We start from the raw sequence: 20,285 nt of genomic DNA on the forward strand, positions 1-20,285 counted from the left end.
TCTCTCTCTCTCTCTCTCTCTCTTTCTCTTTCTCTTTCTCTTTCTCTCTCTCCTTTCCTCCTGTCCCCGCCCCCTACACATACTTTTCTTTTTTCCTCTTCTCCTACAACACAGTAGGGCTAGCCATAGAGCCACGCCAGTCTTTGGCGTTTCTCCAACTGGACCCCACTTCCCAAGGCCCTAGACTGTGCGCCTCTGTATTCTGCTAATTCAGTATGATAAAAGACACACCTCAACAAACCCTGCGAAACCCCGGGCGATGGCGTTCAAGCGGGGTTTCCGAAGGATACGGGTTTTATTTGAGTTTTACTGAGCCTATTGCTTCTAAAAGCAAACTGTAACAAACGAGGGAGTGGATGAATAAACTGTGGAAGGTTGGGGGGGAAAAGATTTCGTTTTCACCAGGTGCATTTTCAGTGCCTCGCCGCTTATTTTCACATAATTAAATATTAAAATATTAATTTGAAAATTCCCCTCTCTGTTCTCCTATTGCCACTCCCACTTCTTCCCCTCTGCTTTTTCTCAAGTGTCCCTTTCTCATCCCTTTTCCTTTTATTCCTACTTATCTTCTTTCACTCTCTTCCTGAGTCTCTCTTATTTTCTTATCCCCATTCTCTTCCTCTCTCGACATCTCATCCTCTTCACCTTCGCCCGTCTTTTTCCTGTCTTATGGGGAAGGATCTAGGAAGATCGTACTCTTTGGCCAAGGACACTTGGATTCAGCCTGACTCCACCATCCTGGTCCCTTAAGGCCTCGAAACCACGGGAGTTTGGTTTGCTAGATAGTATAATTGCAATACTGACAAAAAGGATTGATTGGCATCATTGCTGGAGGAGACACTTCCTCAGTCTCTTTCCTCCCTTCCTTGTAACCAAGCCTCCCCGTAAAAGTCAGGGGACAAAGGGAGAATCCAGTGAGTACTGTTTGTTTTGAGTTTTTTTTTTTGTGTGTGTGACTAATATCTGAGTTGAACAAACATAGACCTTGATTCTCATCCCTTCCTCATCCCACCAAAAGACACCCTATTAAGATATATATTAAAATACATCGAAAGTTCATCCTGGTTGAATCAGAAATGGAAAATGAGGAATAATATTCATAGTAATTAGTTTTCAGGAAAAAATCTAGCTTTTCTAGATTCAGAGATGAGAGGGAATAGAAGCTGCCTTATTGGGAGAAAGGAGAAACTGCTCCTACATTTACTTTGTACCCTCTCTTTTCTAGGAGCAACCAAGTTAGGAATTGGGTGATGATTCTTGAAGAACGATTAATTTTTTAAAAAAATATTTAAAAAAATAAAAAAATATTAGACATTAAGTGATTTTGCCTATATCTACATGGATTCATTTTACTCATGTTTCAAGTTCATGTTAGGGGGCAAGATTTGAACTTGACGGCAGAATTCAGACTGAAAAACAGACACTACAATTTAAAGACTCTTAAGAACCTTCCCAACTAGATATCTCTCAAGATTACGTTTTCCGTATTTTCTCCTTTTCCTCCCACTACACATACAAATATACTTCTGAACTGTACACTCACCATCGTCAGTAAACACCATACAAAGCATTAGGAGATCCAGCAACATAAACATGCACTCTCAGCTGGGGCTAAAGACATTTGTTTTTCCGCCTCAGGAAGGGGGAAAGAGACAGAAAAAAGGGATAATATACAGACCTATGTTGGTCAACAGAGATTCCCTTTCTTCCTGATGTTTTTCATTTTACTCCTTACTCTTTCTCTAACTCTGTGTCTCACCTTTATTTCTCCCCCTTCCCCTTTTTGGTACCTTGAACCTCTTTCTTTCCGTTTTAATCTTTTTGGTTCGATCCCTGTCGCTGTCATTATTTCTGCTTTGCTTCGTTTTTACCAATCTCTCTGCCCCTCTCTCTTACTACCCTCATCCCATCCTTGCAGTCTCTCAGACTCTCATTATCCTCCTGCTTTCCTCAGAGTGTCTAGGAAGGAAAAGGGGGAGGAGGCTGGCTGAGAGAGAGTAGATCTGGTATCTCATCATAACTCTAAGAAAACTCAGTTCCTGTCCTGCCTCTGTTCCTCCACCCACCCCCTTTTCCAATCATTGGTCTTTTTTTTTTCTTTTAGGAATTCCACCTCTGTGTGTGCCTCTCCCTCTTTTTGTCTCTTTTCTTCTTCTTCCCTCGTCTGTAAATCCGGCTCTCTCACTATTTCCCTCACTCTTTTCTACTGTGCATCTGTTGTTGCACACCCCCCTCTCCACTTCAGCCCCTCCCCTTCCTAGGGCTTCGTGCCCCTTTTGCTTAGCACTCCCTCCCTCTCACCCCTCTGATCTCTGAGGTGGCCAGGAACAACAGTGTCAGAGACATCCCTACTTCTATCACCACACTCCCTCCTCTATACCGTATCATTCAGTACTGAGGATTCAAAACTGACTGGGGAGGGGGACGGTTAATCATTATATCTTAACCAACATCCCTAGTCCCAACTCCTTGCTCTGATGCTTTCTCCCTGACTGATGGTCCAACTGCCTGGTTAGGAAGCTCTCAGCTATCCAAAACAACCTCTTTAGCTCTTCCAAAGAGACAGGTGCCTTCAACATACTCTGGGGTTCCCTAGTCCACACCCAATTCTCTTCTCTCTACTTTCCAGTTATATCTTCCCTTTCCCTCACCTTCCCTGCGGCTCCTCCTCACTTTCCCTTTCTTCCCCAGCCTCGTTTCTGACCAATGGGCTTCCCAGTAGCAAACCTCCAGAAACACCTCATCCAAACTCAGTGCTCTGGTCAGGTCTGGCTTCTGGGTTTGTGCCTCTCTTTTCCTTTGTTTGGAGAAGGGAGCTGACTGGCAGGGAGGAACAGGATTTCTCATTTTTCAAACCTCATCCCATACCCTTTTTCATTCCACCTTACCTCCCTCCCATAGGCTAGCTCTCCAGGCGATCTCCCCGAGCTGGCCTGGGGAGGGGACAATACCAAAGGCCATAATTAACCTTACTGCTGGGGAGAGAAGGGGTGTGTGTCTGGGAGAGGGGGGGCGGGGAGGGGGAAGCTGCAGAGGAGTTGACTGCTCCACTAGCAGTTGTGTTGTTGTGAAGGAAAGCCGCACTGAAAGCTGGACAAGGGGGAAGAAACAGTGAGGACACAGTAAAAGAAAACTGACCAATCGGAATAGTGTTAGGAAATATTAGGAAAAAGAGAGAAATAAAGAAAACTACAGGGGAAATCGCAGGCAAAAGATGAAGGAACCTCTGGAAGCCTGCAGATTGTATCAGCCTTTGTGAAAACCTACAGCCTCAGCCCTATAGGCATGGCCACAACTCCTGCCTTTTCTCTCACCCCTTGGGACCAGAGGGAGATGAAGGAAAGATGGACATTACCCAGGTATTCCTCAGGTTAAACTGGGAGGCAGAGACCTCCATAGGGATGTATCCGAGGTCTGCATTGACCAATACATGTGGTTTGGAAACCGTAGGCTCCCTCCATGTGGGCACTCATTTTTGTCTGATGTATGTATATGAATGTATAGGCACGACACACTTATTCCGAGGGACCTCCTTGGGTCATCCTCACTAAGCCATCAGGACCCTAATCTCTGATGGAATTGATTATTCATATCATGAAAAGCAGAAGATTACCAGCTCCACAGCTACCCTCAGTCCAACTAGTCCCAACCAGTAGGTGCTGCTCACTTACCCTGTTGTGGGTTGGCCTTGTGGTCACTACGGGCTGTACACTTGCTCAGCCCACTTTGGATCTCATCACAAGCTGCCAGTAGAGCAGCACACGGTGGCTTCAGCCCTTCCAGCCAGCCTAAAAGAGGCTGCTTTGGTGGCCAGATGTCTCAAATTGTCGCTACCCCCTCTAAGGGACTGAGAAAGGCCGGCCAGGCTGCATCACTGGGCAGAGGCTGTTAGTGAAAAGGAGCTCAGGGTTAAAGGGGGGCGGTAAGGATAAAGGGCCAAGCACGTGCTCAAGGCTCAGCAGGACAAACAGACCAGGCAGAGAAATGCTTGAAGCAGTAGGGGGCGGGGAAGGGGGGGGGGGGTGGAAAGAAAAGAGGGAAGAGGGACAGCCTCCTGGGCCTCCAACAAGGAGCCCAAATATTAGGGACAAAAGCAGAAAGGAGAGAGAGAAGGGGAGGGAGGGAGAGAGCGAGGGAGCGAGAGAAGCAGAAATTAGGGGGTCTTAGATGAAAAAAAAAAGAAAGTAGCTTTAGGGGAAATGTGCTGTGGAGTGTGAAATTGCAGCCCATGGTGCTCCATATTGTACCAGAAGCTCTTCCAAAAAAAAAAAAAACCCATCCTCCAACGTGACCAGAGGGCTAGGAAGGGGAGGGGGAGGGGCAGGGGGAGAAAAGGAGGAAGAGTGGGGCTGGGCTGGGCTGGGCTGGGTTGAGATGGGAAAGAGCTGCAGTGTCAGGGAGCAACTGTGCCTTAATCTGGGTTTGAATGTTTGAGGACTTGTGAATGTGTGCCCTCGTGTGTCTCCGTGTGTAAATATCTGAATGTGTGTTTGTGTTTTCATGCTAACTTTGGGAGCCCCATTTCCAGTCAGCTTAACTAGGGAAAGAAGGGGATCCGTCATTGAGCAAAGCGTTCTCTCTCTCTCTCTCTCTCTCTCTTTCTCTTTCTTTCTCTCCCCTTATTTCCCCCTCCCCTTTCCTCCTCCTCCTCGTTCTCTTTTTCTTCCCCTTGGACTAGTTTTTCCCCCCTTGGTTCTAAACAGCTTTTTCTGAACTTTAATGCGTTTAATTTGGTCCGCGCTGTGGGGAGCATTTCCTGGGGAGATACATTTAATTTCGGAATTTCTAATCCCCTCCCTCAGAGCCCCAGCCCCAGCTCCCCTTGCTGCGCTCCGGGAGGTGGAGGGAGGGAAGTAAGGAGGAAGGCAGGAGGCGGCGGGGCTACTGGCGGGGGAGGGGCGAGGGTGAGATTCTCTTGCATTATGCAGGGGCTACAGCTGTAGGATCCGGACACTCTCGGCCTCCCGGGACACAACCCTCGACCCTCAGGCCCGTGCGCGGTGATAAGATCCAAGGAAAGAAGGGGAAACCTTCAACACTTCAACTCCCTTTCTAAAGGCACTGGCTTCCATTTCTCCTTCCATCAAAGTCCCAGCCTGAGATTCTGAAAGCCCTAGTGATGGGTGGAGAGCACAAGAGCTCTCGCCAAAACAGAACGGAATAACCTTAGTCTTCTCTGAAGTTCTTTCCCAAGCAACCACTGGGACATGTGCAAAAGGACAGGAAAATATATAGATATAGATGTTGATGTTGATATAGATATAGATAGCAAGAAGATGGTGCATGTGTATATGCAGCAATAAAACTGGTCTGGAATCAATAGATATGCAAGTCGCACTTAAGGTTCTACCTTTCACATATATATGTACACACATACACCTAGACAACCTTTCCGTAGCATCCCATGTGGTACTACCCACACCTTTGTAGCTCAATACCAAGCACATATTTTTGTAGCCCAAATCCAGCAATAAGATCGTGGACAGGCATGTCACCCAACCTAAAGTAAACACCTGGGGCTCCAGCCCTTGAGGCCTCCATGTTCCGAGTGAAGACAGGGTACTGGAGAAGAGCAGGTTGGAGGGGGCCTGGATCATATCTAACCAAACTGCCTGTTCTAAGAGGGAGGGAGAAGTCAGGAGTGCCTAAGGAAGGAGGAGAGGGGAAAGAGTCAGAGCCGAGATCCACAAGGAAGATTTATTGGACAGATCAGATGCAGAGAGGCGGCTAATGAAGCAAATCCCGAGATCGGTATCAGAGCAACTCCCCAAAAGTTTATTTTCCTTTAAATTTCCGCAGGGAGGCGGGCGCCTTGTTTGAAGTGTAAATGCCCCTAGGTTGGGGGGTGGAGGGGCCGCTTTGAAAACACAAGAGAGAAAAGGTTCATTTAGAGGCGGAGGGGAAAAGCAACCAACCCTGACAGGTCGGAGCCCCGGTGGTGTTTGGGGTTGGATTGTTTTTCTTTCTTTCTTTCTTTCTTTCTTTCTTTCTTTCTTTCTTTCTTTCTTTCTTTCTTTCTTTCTTTCTTTCTTTCTTTCTTTCTTTCTTTCTTTCTTTCTTTCTTTCTTCCTTCCTTTCTTTCTCTCCTTCCTTCCTTTTTTCCTTCCTTCCTTTCTTTCTCTCCTTCCTTCCTTTTTTCTTTCTTTCCTTCTTTCTTTCTTCTCCCCTTTCTTCCTTTCTTCCCTCCTCCCTCCATTCTTTTACTTCCTTTTTTTTTCTTCTTATCTCTCCCTCCTTGCTTTTAGTTTTATTTTTTCACCCTCATTCATCTTAACCAGAAGAAGAGGGTAAAAAAGAAAAAAATAAAAGAGACCTAAAAAGAAACTTTTCAAGCAGGGTCCTTTACCATAGCAATAGCGAAGAAAACCAACTTTCACTTATTTTCAAGTTTTTTCAGTGATTTTTTGCTAAGCTGCCTGAGCAGAGCCTATGGGGGAAAGAAACCAACTTTTTGAAGAAAGTTGAAGAGGATATGCAAAGAAAGTTTGCAAAGGACAATTGAAGAAGGGGAAGGACTTTGGGGGCAACAAGTATGTCTCTGCTTGCTTGTTTTTCCCTATTTTTGTAAGTTCCTACCAGACTCAGAGCATGTTTGTTAGTATTTATAGTTTTCAAACACTAAGTGTTGTGTGTGAATAAGTCTTTCTATGTGCAAACACCATCATGAATATACATTCTCATTGTGTGAATATGAACTTACACACGGATATATTTATTTGGCTGCTGTGTGAATTCCACCCTGGGAAGAGTCCCATATTCTTCACATTATCCAAGAACTTCAGTTTCTGAATAAGAATTAAAGAAATGCCAGTGAATTTTAGACTTAAAATTGGGCCTCCACACCCTGGCACAGATAACCCTAACCACTGCCCTTTTACTGTAGGCTGGCAGCTTGATAGCAAAGAGGCCCTGAATGATTGGAGAGGATCCCAAGAAGAGGTGAAGGGATTGTTGCCAGTTTTCTCCTAGTCGTTCAAAATCCTACTTCCCTCTAAAACCGACACCAAGGCCAGTTCCCACTTTAGGGTGGGAGGGGCAGAATGTCTTCTAGTTCCTCTAAACTGTCTTCTTTACTGTTTCCCTTCTCCCCGAAAGCCGGTGTGTGTTGGTGGGGTTGAGGCCAAAGTAAACCCAGGAGCGCCACCTGCAGGTTTTCTGTGGAAGAGACTGACCCTGGACTCTGCCCCTGAAACCTCAGGCCCAAGATAGCCTTCTTTTCTTTAGGAGGTGCCTGAAGTTGAGTGGGCGTTGATGATGGGCAGCCGCTTTCATCCTAGAACTTTCCCAGAGGTTAGAGAGGGCCAACCTAGAGGAATGTTTGAAGACCATTCTGTGGGGGGTGAGGGGGGGACCCAGAGAGAGGAAAAACTAGAAGTCTCCTTGGGAAATAAAAAAAACAGGCTTATGACGTGAGTCGGTCCAGACTCCACTTACTCAGATGGGAGTTGCCAACACCGCAACATCCACTGGAGAAACAGGGTGAGGTCTTCTGGGTGACTGCCTCAGTGCCCAGAACTTTTTCTGTCAGGATGTTCTTAGGCAGACACGGTGGTGATTACTGTCCAACCCTATAGCCCCACTCCCAGAGGCAGAGGGAGATCCTACCGTGGACCTCTGCAAAATCTGCCCTTTCAGAGATCTAAAGGAATGGGGGGAGGGAGGGAGGGAAGGAGAGAGAGTTAAAACATCAGCTGAAGTGCCAAGATGATTTATGAGACGAGGGGAAATATTTCATAAAGATCTCTCAGATATTCTGTACTTAACCAGTTAGGAGACAAAGGGACCTCTGCTGCCTAGTGCGGGTGAAATAGATCCGAGGAAAGGAGGTTGGGGAGAGATTGCTCGGAAGCCAAGGATATGTCGTTTTTCCTCCGGTGTACTCGGCTTTGCTGCAGTGCCCGCTGCCGAGCTCCGAAAAAGAGGCTGTACAGAGCTCCCCTTGCCTTGCTTTGCGGCCGGCTCTTCACTCCACCCGGGGAGAGACTTAGTTATCCCCCGTTTCCTTAGCTGCCAGCTCTGTACAGCCGCCCACATTCTTCTGAAACCCGCTCCCTTAGAAATAGAAATGCAAACGGAGCTGACAGAAACTCTTAGTGTTTTCTTGTCTTTGATTTGGGTCACATTGAGGCAGTTTACTCGAGGTGGTCAGTCTTGCTCTGAACTAAGTCTTGGAGCTGCCAGAGATGGGAAGGAGTGATCATGGGGACGGGGGAAAATACCTAGCGTGGGAGCAAGTCTTGCACAGCTGTAACTAGTTGGGTCTAGAACCGTCTGATTGCCACTCTAGGGGTGCCAGCTCAGGGACCGAGAGAACGAGTCTCAGCGAATGGCTGAGGGTTCATCAATTGAGTTTCGAATCTGGAGATTGTGAAAGCAAGTTGAAGGGGGTAGAAGACAAGGAAGAGAAAAACGGAGAGAAAAGGAAAGGAGGAAGGAACAGAGGAAAGTGAGGAAGGGGATGGTGCTGCTATAGCCTAAGGAGAAATGAGCCAGCAGCCGCACTAACGACACTCACTGCCTGTTGGAGAGGCCGAGACTCGGGACTCGATGAGTTGGGAACGTAGGTCCGGAAGAGCCGAGCGCAATGCGCTCCACAGCCCCTCCGCTGTTGCCTGAATATTCATTAGCCCGGTCCCTTCTTTATCCTTATCTAACGTTTATCTTATCGGCGAGTTTCGTTTCTCTCTGTAGTTTTAATCCTCGGCTCCCCCAGTTCTCACCACAGCTTCCCCCCCTCTCCGCACCCCTCCCTCCCTCCCTTCTTCCCTCCCTCCTTCCTCCCTCCTTCTCTCTACCCTCCCCTCCCCTCCCCTCGCCTCCCCTCACCGCCGCCGCCGCCGCCGGAGTGACAGGCGCGGGGCCCTCCTCGCCCAGGCTCGGGGCTCCGGCGCTGGCGAATCACAGAGTGGTGGAATCTATTGCCTTTGTCTGACAAGTCATCCATCTCCCGGCGTGGGGAGGGGGAGGGAGATCTGGAGGGGGCTTTGCAGCTTTTAGAGAGACACACACCGGGAGCCGAGGCTCCAGACTTGGGCCAAGCCTCTTCGCAGCCGCATCCCACCTGGGGACAGGGCTGCGGACACCGGCTCTGGCTCCAGCTCCAGCTTCGCTCCCAGCCGCTACGAGCGTGCGCCTGCTTTTTTTTTTTTTTTTTCCTGGGGGCGGGGGCCCAGTTCTCCCTCCAACCCTTCCCTCAGGCTCTCGGACATCCCGGGGATTGCTACTTCTCTGCCAACTTCACCAACTCCCGGGACTTGAAGCGGTCCCACTCCCCGGCCCGCTCACTCGGGCCACCTGGCCTCCCCCACCCTGAGTCCTTTACAACTGCCGTCTCTTTAAATGACTGGGTTTAGGGGGTTCTGAGCACGGCCCCCTCCCACTGCCTCAGTCGCCGCCGCCGCACTGGCCATGAGACCCCGGTGCCCCCCGGTCGGCGTCACTGCCCCGGGGGCACTCTGCTGAACGGTCAGTCCCCTGCCCCGACATCCCACGCAGTGGCAGAAAGTTGTGGCGAGTGCTGCGGCGGCGGCTGCTGCAGGTCGGGGCAGAGGCGTCCTCTCTGCCGAGTGTAGCAGCCCCCAGTTCCCCTCCCTCTCCCCAGCCCCCGCCCCCGCCAGGTTCCCCCCCCCCCCTTTCGCTTGGCTGACCCGCGGCAGATCGGCCCGTTCTCGCCTCTCCACCGTCCCTCCCTTTTTTCCTCAAGTCCTGAAGTTGAGTTTGCGAGGCGACACGGCGGCGGCGGCCGCGCTGCTCCCGCTCCTCTGCCTCCCCATGGATATGCACTGCAAAGCAGACCCCTTCTCCGCGATGCACCGTGAGTACCGGCGCCCAGCTCCTGCTCCCCTTTCCACACTCCCTGCGGCTCGGGATCGCCCCCGCCCCCACTCTCACCCCCCCACTACCTTCCCTTTACCGATCCCCCTCCCTTTCCTTCCCCTTTGGAGTCTCTCCGACCGCTGTCCCCTTTTACTTGTCCCTTTGCCGCTTTCTCCCTTTAAAAAAAAAATCTTCCTTATACCTTCTCTTTCTGTCCTTCTCTTGTCTCTTTCCTCCTTTAACCTCTCCCTACTCTTTTCATCCTTCCATCCCCTGCGTCCCTTCATAGCTACATCCCACCCCTTCCACCTGCTCCCTTCGAAGGCAGACAGGTCTGCCCCAGCCCTCTCTTCCTTATCTAGCCTGGCTTTCTGCCGCTACCACTCCCTCGGCGACCCCTTTCTGCTCCGGTAGCCGAGGGAGGGGAACTGGGGCAGGGCATCCTTCCGTTTCTTTCTTTCTCTCTGTGGAGTCCGGGACATCAGGGAGACTCAGGAGGGACCCCTGGCGCAGGGAGCAACAGTGAAAGGGCAGAGCCCTAATCCGAGGTGAATCCGCCTGCGGGTGGCCCCTTCCCATCATTGCTCTCACCAGCTCAGGGCTCTCCAACCCTAGCCTGAGCAATTCTTGTTTGTTTGTTTTAAACATTCCCTTCCCTTCTCTTTATTTTCTTTCCTCTCCTGTTCTTCCCTTTCTCTTCCTTTCCCTTTCTTTCTCTTCCTTTCTCTTTCTTGTCTTCCCTTCTCGTTCCTTCCTTTCTCTTTCCTTCCTTCCCTTCTTCCTCCTTTCCCTTCACTGTCTCTTCCCTTCGTTTTTCCTGTGCTGTCCGTTCCGATTTTGGTGGCGGTAGTGGTAGGGAGTAAAATGTCTTGTTAATCCCCATGGGATCTGCTTTAAAAACAAAGAGGGTTTCTGAGGGAAATTGTGGATCGGCTCTAGAAAGAGTAGAGCCCTCTCAGGGCCGCGGAGCAGAAGGGCCAAAGCCGAAAGCCCAGGTAACTGGGCAGTTCTGACCGAGTCTTCCTGCAGTTTCTGCAGGGGTGAGAGAAGGGAAAAGGGAAAGGAAGGAAAATTATGAGGAAAGAACAAAAGGACAGCAAATGACAATTGAAAGGAAATATCGAATGCGTGTGAGGAAACGAAAATAAAAAATAAAAAAAAGAGAAGGGGAATGAGAAAAGAAAGACCAGGAAAATAAGATACGATATAATATATGAAAAATAAAGAAATAAGGAGAGTAAAAAGGAAGAAATTGATTTAATGAAGTCCGAAATCTTATTCATCTTCAGCTTGGAAAACAATTGAAATAATTTTGTAAGTATTTTAAGAGAAGCAATATTTCAGATAGGAAACTCGTCGCCTCAGGAGCTTAATAATTAAGGATAATTTGCAACTTTTCACAGGGAAACTTTTTAGACTTGGCTTGGTTCTCTACCAAGGATAATTGAACAGAAGAAATAGCCGATTTCTCTAAATAGACATTTAGAGCTTAACGACAGATTTTTACAAAACCTCCGAAATAAAACATTTTCTTGCCTCCCTCCTAATAATTACAAGTCAAACGAAGTCGAGAGCTACGAGTCTGGGGACAGCCCCAGTTCTCCCTGAGCCCAGACCGTAAAACTGAACCCCTTTGGGAAGCTCATCGAAGTCTAGCTCCCTAAACGTCTCCGGCTGGCTGCTCGCTCGCCTGCTCTACCGCTCTCCCGGGCGGCTGCGGTTTCTTACGTCCTCGGCTAGCTCTCGCAGGAACAAGCAGTGACCACTGACGCGGCTTTCAAAACCAGATGAATGGATGCAGAAATTGGGCACCGATGTGGGGTAGGGGTAGCGAAGGACAAGTGAGAGCGTAGAGCAATGCAGCCCTGGGCTAGCCAGCCGGAGTCGGAGCTGGAATCTGTGCGGGAGCGGGCTCGGGCTCGGGCTCGGGCTCCGGCGCGGCCCGAGGCCCCGCTCTCCTCCTGCCGGACTCCGAGCTCACAGCTAGTCTAGGTCGCAACTCCGATCTCCCATTCTTTCCTTTCCCACACCCCATCACCCCTCAGATTGGGCCGGAGGGGCCAGGCCGGGCCCAAAGCCCGAGAAGGCTGAATTATTCATCTCTAATCTGCCCGCAGCTGCCGTCTTTTCAAGTCGGTAACGCGAGTTCTCTCGGGGCCTGAATTATTGATGGTCTAGGTTGGAGTAGGTTTGATGGCAGGGACCGAACCGGAGCTGGGTTCTTGTAGGTGGAGAAGGTTCGAGAGGGGAGAGCCCCACTTCTTCTCCATTACATTCTAGGGAGTTAGGAGAGAGCGGCCTTCTCTCTCCAGGGAGAAGCCCGGACTCCTGCCCTTCCTTGTTCGCGCTCATCCGGGCAGGTGGACGGGGCAGCGCCGGAGTAGTTGTAGGATTGGAATAGAGTGAAGGTGGAGGAACGGGAAACAGACTGGGAAGTACAAATATGTCTGCTCCCCCTGAAAAACTTCTCTATTTTAGAACAGTGAGCTCTTTAAGTTGTCAGCCGCCCCAAGCTCCAGTATCTAGGGCTGCCGCTGTAAGAATCCTGAGCCAAGACCTGTCTGGCCACGGCTGGCTTCTTAGCTCTGATTTGTTTATTTCTAGGAGGACATGCAGGCTAGGGAAAGGGCTTGGAAGTGGAGGACTCAGTGCCCCTTCTGGTCGCTACCTTCTCCCCTCCCCCAACCTCCAGTCTGGGTCAGGTACCCGGGCTGCTGTTTGAATGTGTATATCTGTAGGTACCTGGGATTGAAATTCCACCCTTCCTCTCTTTCCAGGGAAGGACAGTCCCTTCATATTAATGCCCCGACACCGATCAGTGGCCTCTCTCCTCTTCGGTTTGAGCCAAATGATTTGTGAGCCAGGCCTCCGCGGGCCGCGCAGGGCGTTTTCTATGATCCTTTGCCCTTTTCCAGACCAGACTGTTATTTCAGCAAGGGCAGCCGGGTTCGTGGGGAGATAGTTTTTTTTCTTGGGGTGCAAGAGCAAAGCTAAGCTACTCTGTGGAGCGGTTCGAACAGAGTTTAACGCCCCTGAGCCCCCGCATCTCCTCTCCTTGGTTTTGTTTTGCTTTGATTTTTTTCCTCCACGGATTTCTTGCACTTTATCTGCCCCTAAAACAAAGAGGACAAAGAAACACTAAGTGAGAAAAAAATAAAAGAATGAAGTTAATAGAGAAAAGAAAGGAGAGAAAAAATAATAGGAAAAAAAAATCAGGGAAATAGAAAAAGAGGAAAGGCTAAGAGCAATATAGCCGGGAGAAAGTGTTGGGTTCAGCGAGATACTGCCGCACCACTCACTATTCAGTTCGTTTTCCTGCCTTATTCGTTATATGAATCTAAGTAACCTTGGATCACAGACCCTTGTTCCCTAAGGTCTGGGGCTCTGATCTTAGAAAGATTAGCCTTCTTCTCCCCTCTGCCTCCATTCCCAAAAAACTTCTCCTTCTCTTCTTACCACAGAAGAAATTAGTCCCTTCCTTGTCCCGATTATGATCTTGAATACCTATTTCTCTGCCGCTCCATCCCTCCTTCTTCTTCCTATCTTTTTATGTCTCCCCACTCATTCCATTCCCTTCCTTCGTTTTTCTTCCTATCTCTATTCTCTTCCTTTCTCTCTTGGGCTGGTTCTCTGATCCTCTTCTCCTTCAACATTCCAGGAACATCATCCTGTTCTGTCCCTTTCCCTTCCTTCCTCTCCTTCCTTTGCTTCCCCTCTTCCTTTCTGTTTCCTCTTTCCATCCTATGTTCTTTCCCCTTTTCTCCTTTCCCTGTCTTTCTTCTTCTCATCCATTCTCCTCATTTTTATCTTTCAGATTTTTAATTGTTTCCTTTCTCGCATATTTATTTCCCGTCTCATTCTTTTCCTTCTATCTCTTTTTCTTTCTTTTCATTTTTTCTTTTTTTACTTTCTCTCTTTCAAGCCTCTTCTTTTTCTTTCTTATCCTACCTTCTTTGAAACCACATTTCATTCTATATGTTTTTGCTCTGCATTTTTCTATCTCCTTCCTTGTTTATCTTTTGTCTGATTCTTCTCTCCCCTTTCCCTTTTCATTCATTTCCTCTTCTATCTCCTTATCCCTTTTTCAGTTCCTCCCACCCCCTCTTTCCTTTCCTCAGCCTTTTCTCTCAGTCCGGGTTCAGAACCTAGTCCCTTCGGTCTAGCGCTGGTTCCCAGCATCCCTTGTCCTCCCGCTCCCACCGTCGGGTCTGGCCTGCCCGCTGTCCCTGACTAACGGCCTGTCTCTGCTGTGTGTGGGGCGTTGTGTTTTTTCTTCTCTCTCCCCAGCAGGGCACGGGGGTGTCAACCAGCTCGGGGGGGTGTTTGTGAATGGACGGCCCCTGCCAGATGTGGTGCGGCAGCGTATTGTGGAGCTCGCCCACCAGGGAGTACGGCCTTGTGACATCTCTCGGCAACTGCGGGTCAGCCACGGCTGTGTCAGCAAGATTCTGGGCAGGTAAGGGCTATCCTGAATCCCGATCTGCTCAAAGCGATCTTTTGGAGGTTCCTTTCTTTCCCCTCCTTGCCTTTAGGCTGAATTTTCTGGAAAGAAAAATTTCCCCATTCGCAGAGAAACAGGGTCTGGGAGTGGGTGACCCCTCATCCTGCCCTGGGACAAGTTCCACTCAAAAAGAAAAAGGTACACTGGTGAAAGTTGGCCCTGGAGCCTCGACTCTTTCCCTCATTGTCTGGGAATGGTGAAAAGTGGAAGAGAAGGGAGGATAGGATGAGTGCAGCCCTTGTTTGCACTTCAGGGACTTTCTCATCAGACCTCAAGCCTCTAAAAAATTGGGGTGCTTATACTGAGTGAGTGCGCCCTTAGCTAAAGGCTAGGAAAAATAGAGGGAGATGGCAAAAGCGGACCCCTCAGAGGCAAAAAGCCCCGAAGTCCAGCGAAGGGCTCTGGCTGCAGCACTGGATTACCGGAGATCGGAGAAGGTATAGGATAAGAGATTGAAGGGTGGCGCCTTCTGGTTTAGCGCTCTTAAATCAGAGTAAACGATGGGTATTTCCCCCCTTGGCGGAGCGCAGATACTCTGGCCTCTTCCCGTATCTCTGGCTCCAGCCGTTGTCCCCCGAGAAAGGACGGGAAGGTCAGCTTCTTTTATCCTCTGGTCCAGTATTTTCACTCTTCCCAAAGAAACAGGCCCTTCGTGGGAGCTCTCCTAAATCCTCCTTTCCTTCCCTCTTTAGGGGGATTCATACTATTCCGGAGAATCAAGACGCTTTTTGACTTGATTCCTCTGATAGGACACTGAGGCTTCAGTGCACTGGGGTGGCTCCAGGGACTTGAGGTTGGGGAGCCGCGGTAGGGACGGGTCGAGAAGCTTGGAGCTTTGGTCTGTGTTCCCTTGAGGGAAACCACCCACTGCCTCCTGAGTGTACTGGACTTCTCGATCACAGGTACTACGAAACGGGCAGCATCAAACCCGGGGTGATCGGCGGCTCCAAGCCCAAGGTGGCTACACCCAAAGTAGTGGACAAGATCGCTGAATACAAGCGGCAGAATCCGACCATGTTCGCCTGGGAGATACGCGACCGACTGTTGGCGGAAGGAATCTGCGACAACGACACAGTGCCCAGCGTCTCTTCCATCAACAGGTGAGAGAGCGCCCCCGATCGGCGGACCAGGGTCCCAGGTTACTAAGGTGCTTTCTTAGGGGCCGGGGTCGGATGCAGGTGACTAAGGCGTCTCCTCAGCTTTCCCTTGCTTTCTGGGCCAGATCGATCCGCTCTGCCCTATTCTCCAATCACGTCTAAACTGAGACCCCTTCAGCCAGGTGGGACTCTGGCCAGGTGATACCAAGGGTATGGGAGAGGCCATTGAGGTGGTGGCCCTTTAGGAGAAGCACAGGCTTCTCTCCGGCTTCCTGGCCTCGGCGTCCCTGCCCGGCCTCTCTCACTGTCCTGGAAATGAATCCAAGTGTTTGTGGTAATTAAGACTCCAAGATTACGCGCCTCACTATCTAGAGACAATCACAACCCGTAGCCCGAGCCGTTAAAATGACCAGTATCTATTCATCGCCTCCAAACAGACTTCCCTTTCTAAAGGAGAGTTCACTTTCCCCAGGGGCATCGGCCCCCCTGCTCTGCCCAGGCCCTAGCTCTGGCTCCCTCCTCCCTTCTCCCTCATCCCAGCCCCATCAGAACTGCTTCCAAAAGCTTTTTAGCTTTGCTAGCTAGGTCGAGAAAACAGTCTTCCTCTCCAGTGGTTGGCAGAGAGAAGCCAGCAACCCGTCAGAGGAAGTCTACTTCCCCCATAAGCCCAGGACAAACTCAGCCTTAATGGGGAGGGAGAAAGGCAGGTTTACATGTGACTCTTTGGAATATCTTCTACTTTAATATTCCTAATGTGATTTTTAAAAGGTAACAATAAATTAACACCCACAGTCCATCACAATCATAAACTTTCACCAACAGGTTGCATTTGGGTATTGTCATGACCCTTAGTTTAGGCACTGAAGGTTCATACCTGCTTTAGCTACATTTATAACTAGCCCTGTCATTCCCACATGCCCTAAGGAGAGGCACCCACCAACACACACCTGTGATTGCAACCCTTCATTGAGAACTTATATTTGAACACTCATGCAGATACACATTTAGGTTCTCTCCTCTAAACCACCCTGTCCCCTCCTCAATCCCACAGGCATCCCACTGGGAAAACACATGTACACTGGATTTATGTGCATCTGCTAGGGAATGGCTTACTTTATCTGGTGATAGACCCGGTGTGGACTGCAAGTATAGCCTGAAACCAGTGCCCGAGGCAATCACAAATCAGATATACAAATATACACACATGCAGCTAGAGGGAAGCCCACAGTAAGATCAGCCAACATTTTTTAAAGCCAAACAAACAAAAATTAAAAACTCAAACCTTTCAATGCAAGATGCAGAGGGGCAAAGAAGTGTGTGTGTGTGTATGTGTGTGTGTGTGTGTGTGTGTGTGTGTGTGTGTGTGTGTGTGTGTTAGAGAGAGAGAGACGTCTTGTTTTCCTGTGCATTCTTCATTAGGCTATTATCAGAATAATGCTAATAATTCAGATGGTGTTGATTTCTGAATCTGGCATCACATATCAAGGATTTTCAATATTTTGCAAATGATATGGAATTATCCCAAATCATCTTGAAAACAGCAGGTAGAATTAGCTGGTAGAATGTACCTTGGCTAAGGAAGATTCCCTCTGCCACTCTCGGGCTGTAACGTACTGCAAGGCGACCCCGGAAATTATCCCAGCGTGTGCCATCTGTATTAAAATGGTTATTCAGTTATGAACAGGGTAACATAATACTGATCAGCTAATTATACACCCTCCTAAACCCCTCCAGCTCCCTGGGTCTAGCTCAGCCAGGTATTGAAAGCATAGCTGTTTGACATTCAGACACCCTGGAAGGAGCTAAGGAAGGCACAAAGGTGTTCCTGAAAGGGATAAGACTGTCATATCTCACAGTCCAGGAGAAGGATGGCTAAGGCCCTGGGGAAAGAGGCCTTGCTTTCAAAGCCAAGCTGAATTGTAACCTCCCTTTGCTGGCTGTTCCTCCTAAGTATGGGTCTGGGCTGTAGGCTTTTTAAGGGAGGGAGGGACTGGGCATTTGGAAAGAGCAGCTGGGGACAAGCCCTACTGTGGAGACAGACTGCCAGGACCGGACAGTAGTGTCTGTGGGGACATTAAAGGGGCTTTCAATGGCACAAGGTTCACGGCTTTGACTGGGACCTAGGAATAAAGTAACCGGCCTTGTTCATTGCTGGACTAAGCCGTTTTAAAAAGCCAGCTTAGTGTCCTGGACAACTCTGTCATGAGAAAGCACAGATAAAGGGGTTGGCCCCTGGGAATATACCTATTACCTGCTATAAATGAGCAAATGAAGTGGGGAAGCACCCAGGCAGGTGAAATGGGAAAGGGGTGAGTGGGAGAAAGAACAACCCCGGTATTGCAGTGGTGGGAGCAGCTCAAGATGAGGCTCTGTGCCCAGTGTGTAGGTGTGGAACCTTCCTTTGGGGTGTGGCAGGGTTCACAGCAGGGAATTTTGTTGTTCGAGATAGAAAGCCAGTGGGAGGGAAAGAATGGGGATGCCACTGGCAGCACAGATGAAAAGATCCACTGAGTCCAACAGTCAGGTGGGAACAGGTTGGCACTGTTTCTTTTTAAATAAGGAGAGGCCAGAATGTTCCTATTTCTCACAATGGGACAGACACTGCTTTCTGTTTCATATTTCAGAAAGGGCTCCGCTGGTGGCCCGGAGCTGATTGGCTGCTCGGTAGCTCCTGGCCATAGCACCACAGGCCCTATTCCTTTTGGTCAAGGCAGCCTTTAGTCGCTTTGCTTCAATAAGGAAAAATTCCTTTTCTTTTTTTTTTTTTCCTGAGATGAGTCTATTCTCTTTAAAGCCCCATGAAAACAAGAAACTTCCTGTGCATTGGTCAAGCATGGGATGAGAGCTCAATTGCAGTATGGTGTAATGAAAAGAGCAAATGGATTTGGAGTCAGCTGATTTGTATTGGACAAATGGTTCTGATCTTTACTACCTGTATGACTTGAGATAAGTCATTTAGCTTCTCCTAGCCTCAGTTTCCACTTCTGGAAAATGAGAAGTTGGCTTTGATTATCTCTAAGGTTCTAAATCCTAAATTCTAAATCCTAAAATCTTATGGGTTGTGCTGGAGCCATTGCCCTTCCTTCTGCCCTCAGTTGCAATCCCTTCCTCAGTGCAAAGGAAAATTGGTGGCTTTCCTTTGCTGGGGAAAACGGGGAGGACTTGAGCAAGAAGCAGCAGTAGAGCTCAGTGGTTATCGATTGTGTGGTGACAGTTTGTATTGGTGTTTTTGAGTGCGTGTGAGGGAGGGTGGGGACGTATGTGTCTAGATCTGGCAAAGAGAGAGACTACACAATTGCTCACCCACCTGATCCACACTGCACGGTTTTTATCTTCCCCTCCCCAAAACAGATGCTGTCGCTGCACTTGAAATATGCTGTTGCGCTTATAAACCAAATTGCTTTTCATGCTTTAAAAATTGGCTCTTCAGTCTCGGCAATCTCTGCTCCTGTTGCCATGAAGACTTGTACCACCCAACCTACAGCTTCCTTGTAGCACATCCTTTTGTAAATGTCTAAGGAAGTCCTTTGAGAGCATGGCTGATTCCTAGAGGGTTTATTAGGATGGTCATTGCGGGGACTGAGAAGTCAGAGGAATTTCATCATTTACATGGCACATGGAATTTATCTGAATCGTTTTAAATATTGGGGCACTTGCCCATTTGTGGAATGTGAGTGTGCAAGCTCACCAGCTTGGTAGCTCTAGAAGAGGAGTTGATTTTGGAAATGGTGTAGAATTGAAAGCAAGAAGATTAGATCTTTGCTACAGAAAGGGGAAAAGGTCCTGAACTACTTTACTGGGCAGTTGACTGGGAAGAGAAAGATTTTCCAGATAAAATGATAATGTTCCAAAGTTTAGCTATTACTTTAGGTTGGGAATATTTCTTCTTCAGAAAAGGGACAAGCCAGAGGCAGAATCAGACTTCTTTAGTACTCTTTGCAAAAAGGAAGAAGGTTCAAATCCCTTGGAATTTCCATTTCTAATTGAGCTAGTACTGGTTGAGACTATTCTTCTCCATCCCCTAGCTCCATTCACATTTTCTAGGACTTTCAGGTCCTAGTACCTAGTTTTCTCAGCCTTTCTGAGTGAATCTCTTTCTTTGTTGCCCATTCTAAGACGAATCCTATCTCCTTCTTCTTCTGCACCAGTTGTAAATGTACCGAGTTAGGGCTCTGAGTGCTGGCTGCTCCCCAGGCTGCCAGGAAGACTGTTATAGTTAGGGAAATTCATCTTACAGCATTCATGATCCCTTAATAGGCAGATTTTTTGACTTATTTTTAAGAGGCGCTGGCATCAGAGAGATATGTCAGTCTACAAACGGCTAGGTCAAAGATCTTCCCAATCCAAATGATTGCCACTAGCCAACTAGAGGCATAGCTCTCTAGCTGATTAGATATCCTCAAATGGGCCACTAGGGTTGGTATCTGTGGTTTTTCTTCTGATATTCAATGCTCAGAAATTAGTCATGGAAAAAAAAAAACCTTGACTTTCCTTGGGTCCTGTACTCCACTAAGTGACAACGGAATGGCCAGAACTCACTGGGTCCTTATAACTACTTGGTAGAAGGGTTCCTGGCTTTATAGGACACTCCAAAACTGGTTGCTTAAGCTGATGGCTAAGGGCCCAGGAGTGACCCTCTATAGGTGCAGGAATGAGTACGTGTACAGGAAAATTTTGAGATTAACAGTTGGCCTTCTCTGACCTTGAGATAGACAGGACTATATCTAGCAGGAAAATGTGTTGTTTCACTGAACTACAAACTAGCATGAGATGTCCCACAGATCTTGAGTTTTAGTGGGAAAGTCTCTTATTATAGAGACTTTGACTCTCTCAACCCTACTGAGAAGTGGGCAGGGCAGCTGGCTTTCTCA

The 20,285-nt window shown here is 48.6% G+C and overlaps 1 protein-coding gene and 1 long non-coding RNA gene across 7 annotated transcripts in view; one reads left to right on the plus strand and one right to left on the minus strand.

The window, feature by feature from the left end:
* Window positions 1–4,664: 4,664 nt before the first annotated feature.
* On the minus strand, window positions 4,665–8,758 carry LOC127551480 (uncharacterized). 2 transcript variants are annotated; one of them, XR_007951098.1, is made up of 5 exons: window positions 8,516–8,758; window positions 7,765–8,052; window positions 7,435–7,639; window positions 6,701–6,785; window positions 4,665–5,857 (listed from the first exon to the last, which is right to left on the minus strand). It is a non-coding gene; the product is annotated as an uncharacterized LOC127551480 (long non-coding RNA). The 2 variants fall into 2 exon arrangements; XR_007951099.1 differs by lacking the exon at window positions 7,765–8,052 and having other exon boundaries at window positions 8,516–8,753.
* A 708-nt stretch (window positions 8,759–9,466) lies between these two features.
* Window positions 9,467–20,285, plus strand: part of PAX2 (paired box 2) — a 100,349-nt gene continuing 89,530 nt past the window's right edge. For 2 of the 5 annotated variants that reach the window (XM_051981229.1, XM_051981228.1), the window contains exons 1-3: window positions 9,467–9,814; window positions 14,104–14,272; window positions 15,220–15,417. In XM_051981229.1, the coding sequence (XP_051837189.1) occupies window positions 9,772–9,814; window positions 14,104–14,272; window positions 15,220–15,417 (410 nt within the window). In that variant the 5' untranslated portion in view covers window positions 9,467–9,771. The remainder of the gene's footprint in view (window positions 9,815–14,103; window positions 14,273–15,219; window positions 15,418–20,285) is intronic. The other 3 variants (XM_051981226.1, XM_051981225.1, XM_051981227.1) reach the window with 2 other exon arrangements.

This window comes from Antechinus flavipes, chromosome 2 (genome assembly GCF_016432865.1).
Source record: "Antechinus flavipes isolate AdamAnt ecotype Samford, QLD, Australia chromosome 2, AdamAnt_v2, whole genome shotgun sequence".
In the NCBI taxonomy this organism is placed as follows: Eukaryota; Metazoa; Chordata; class Mammalia; order Dasyuromorphia; family Dasyuridae; genus Antechinus; species Antechinus flavipes.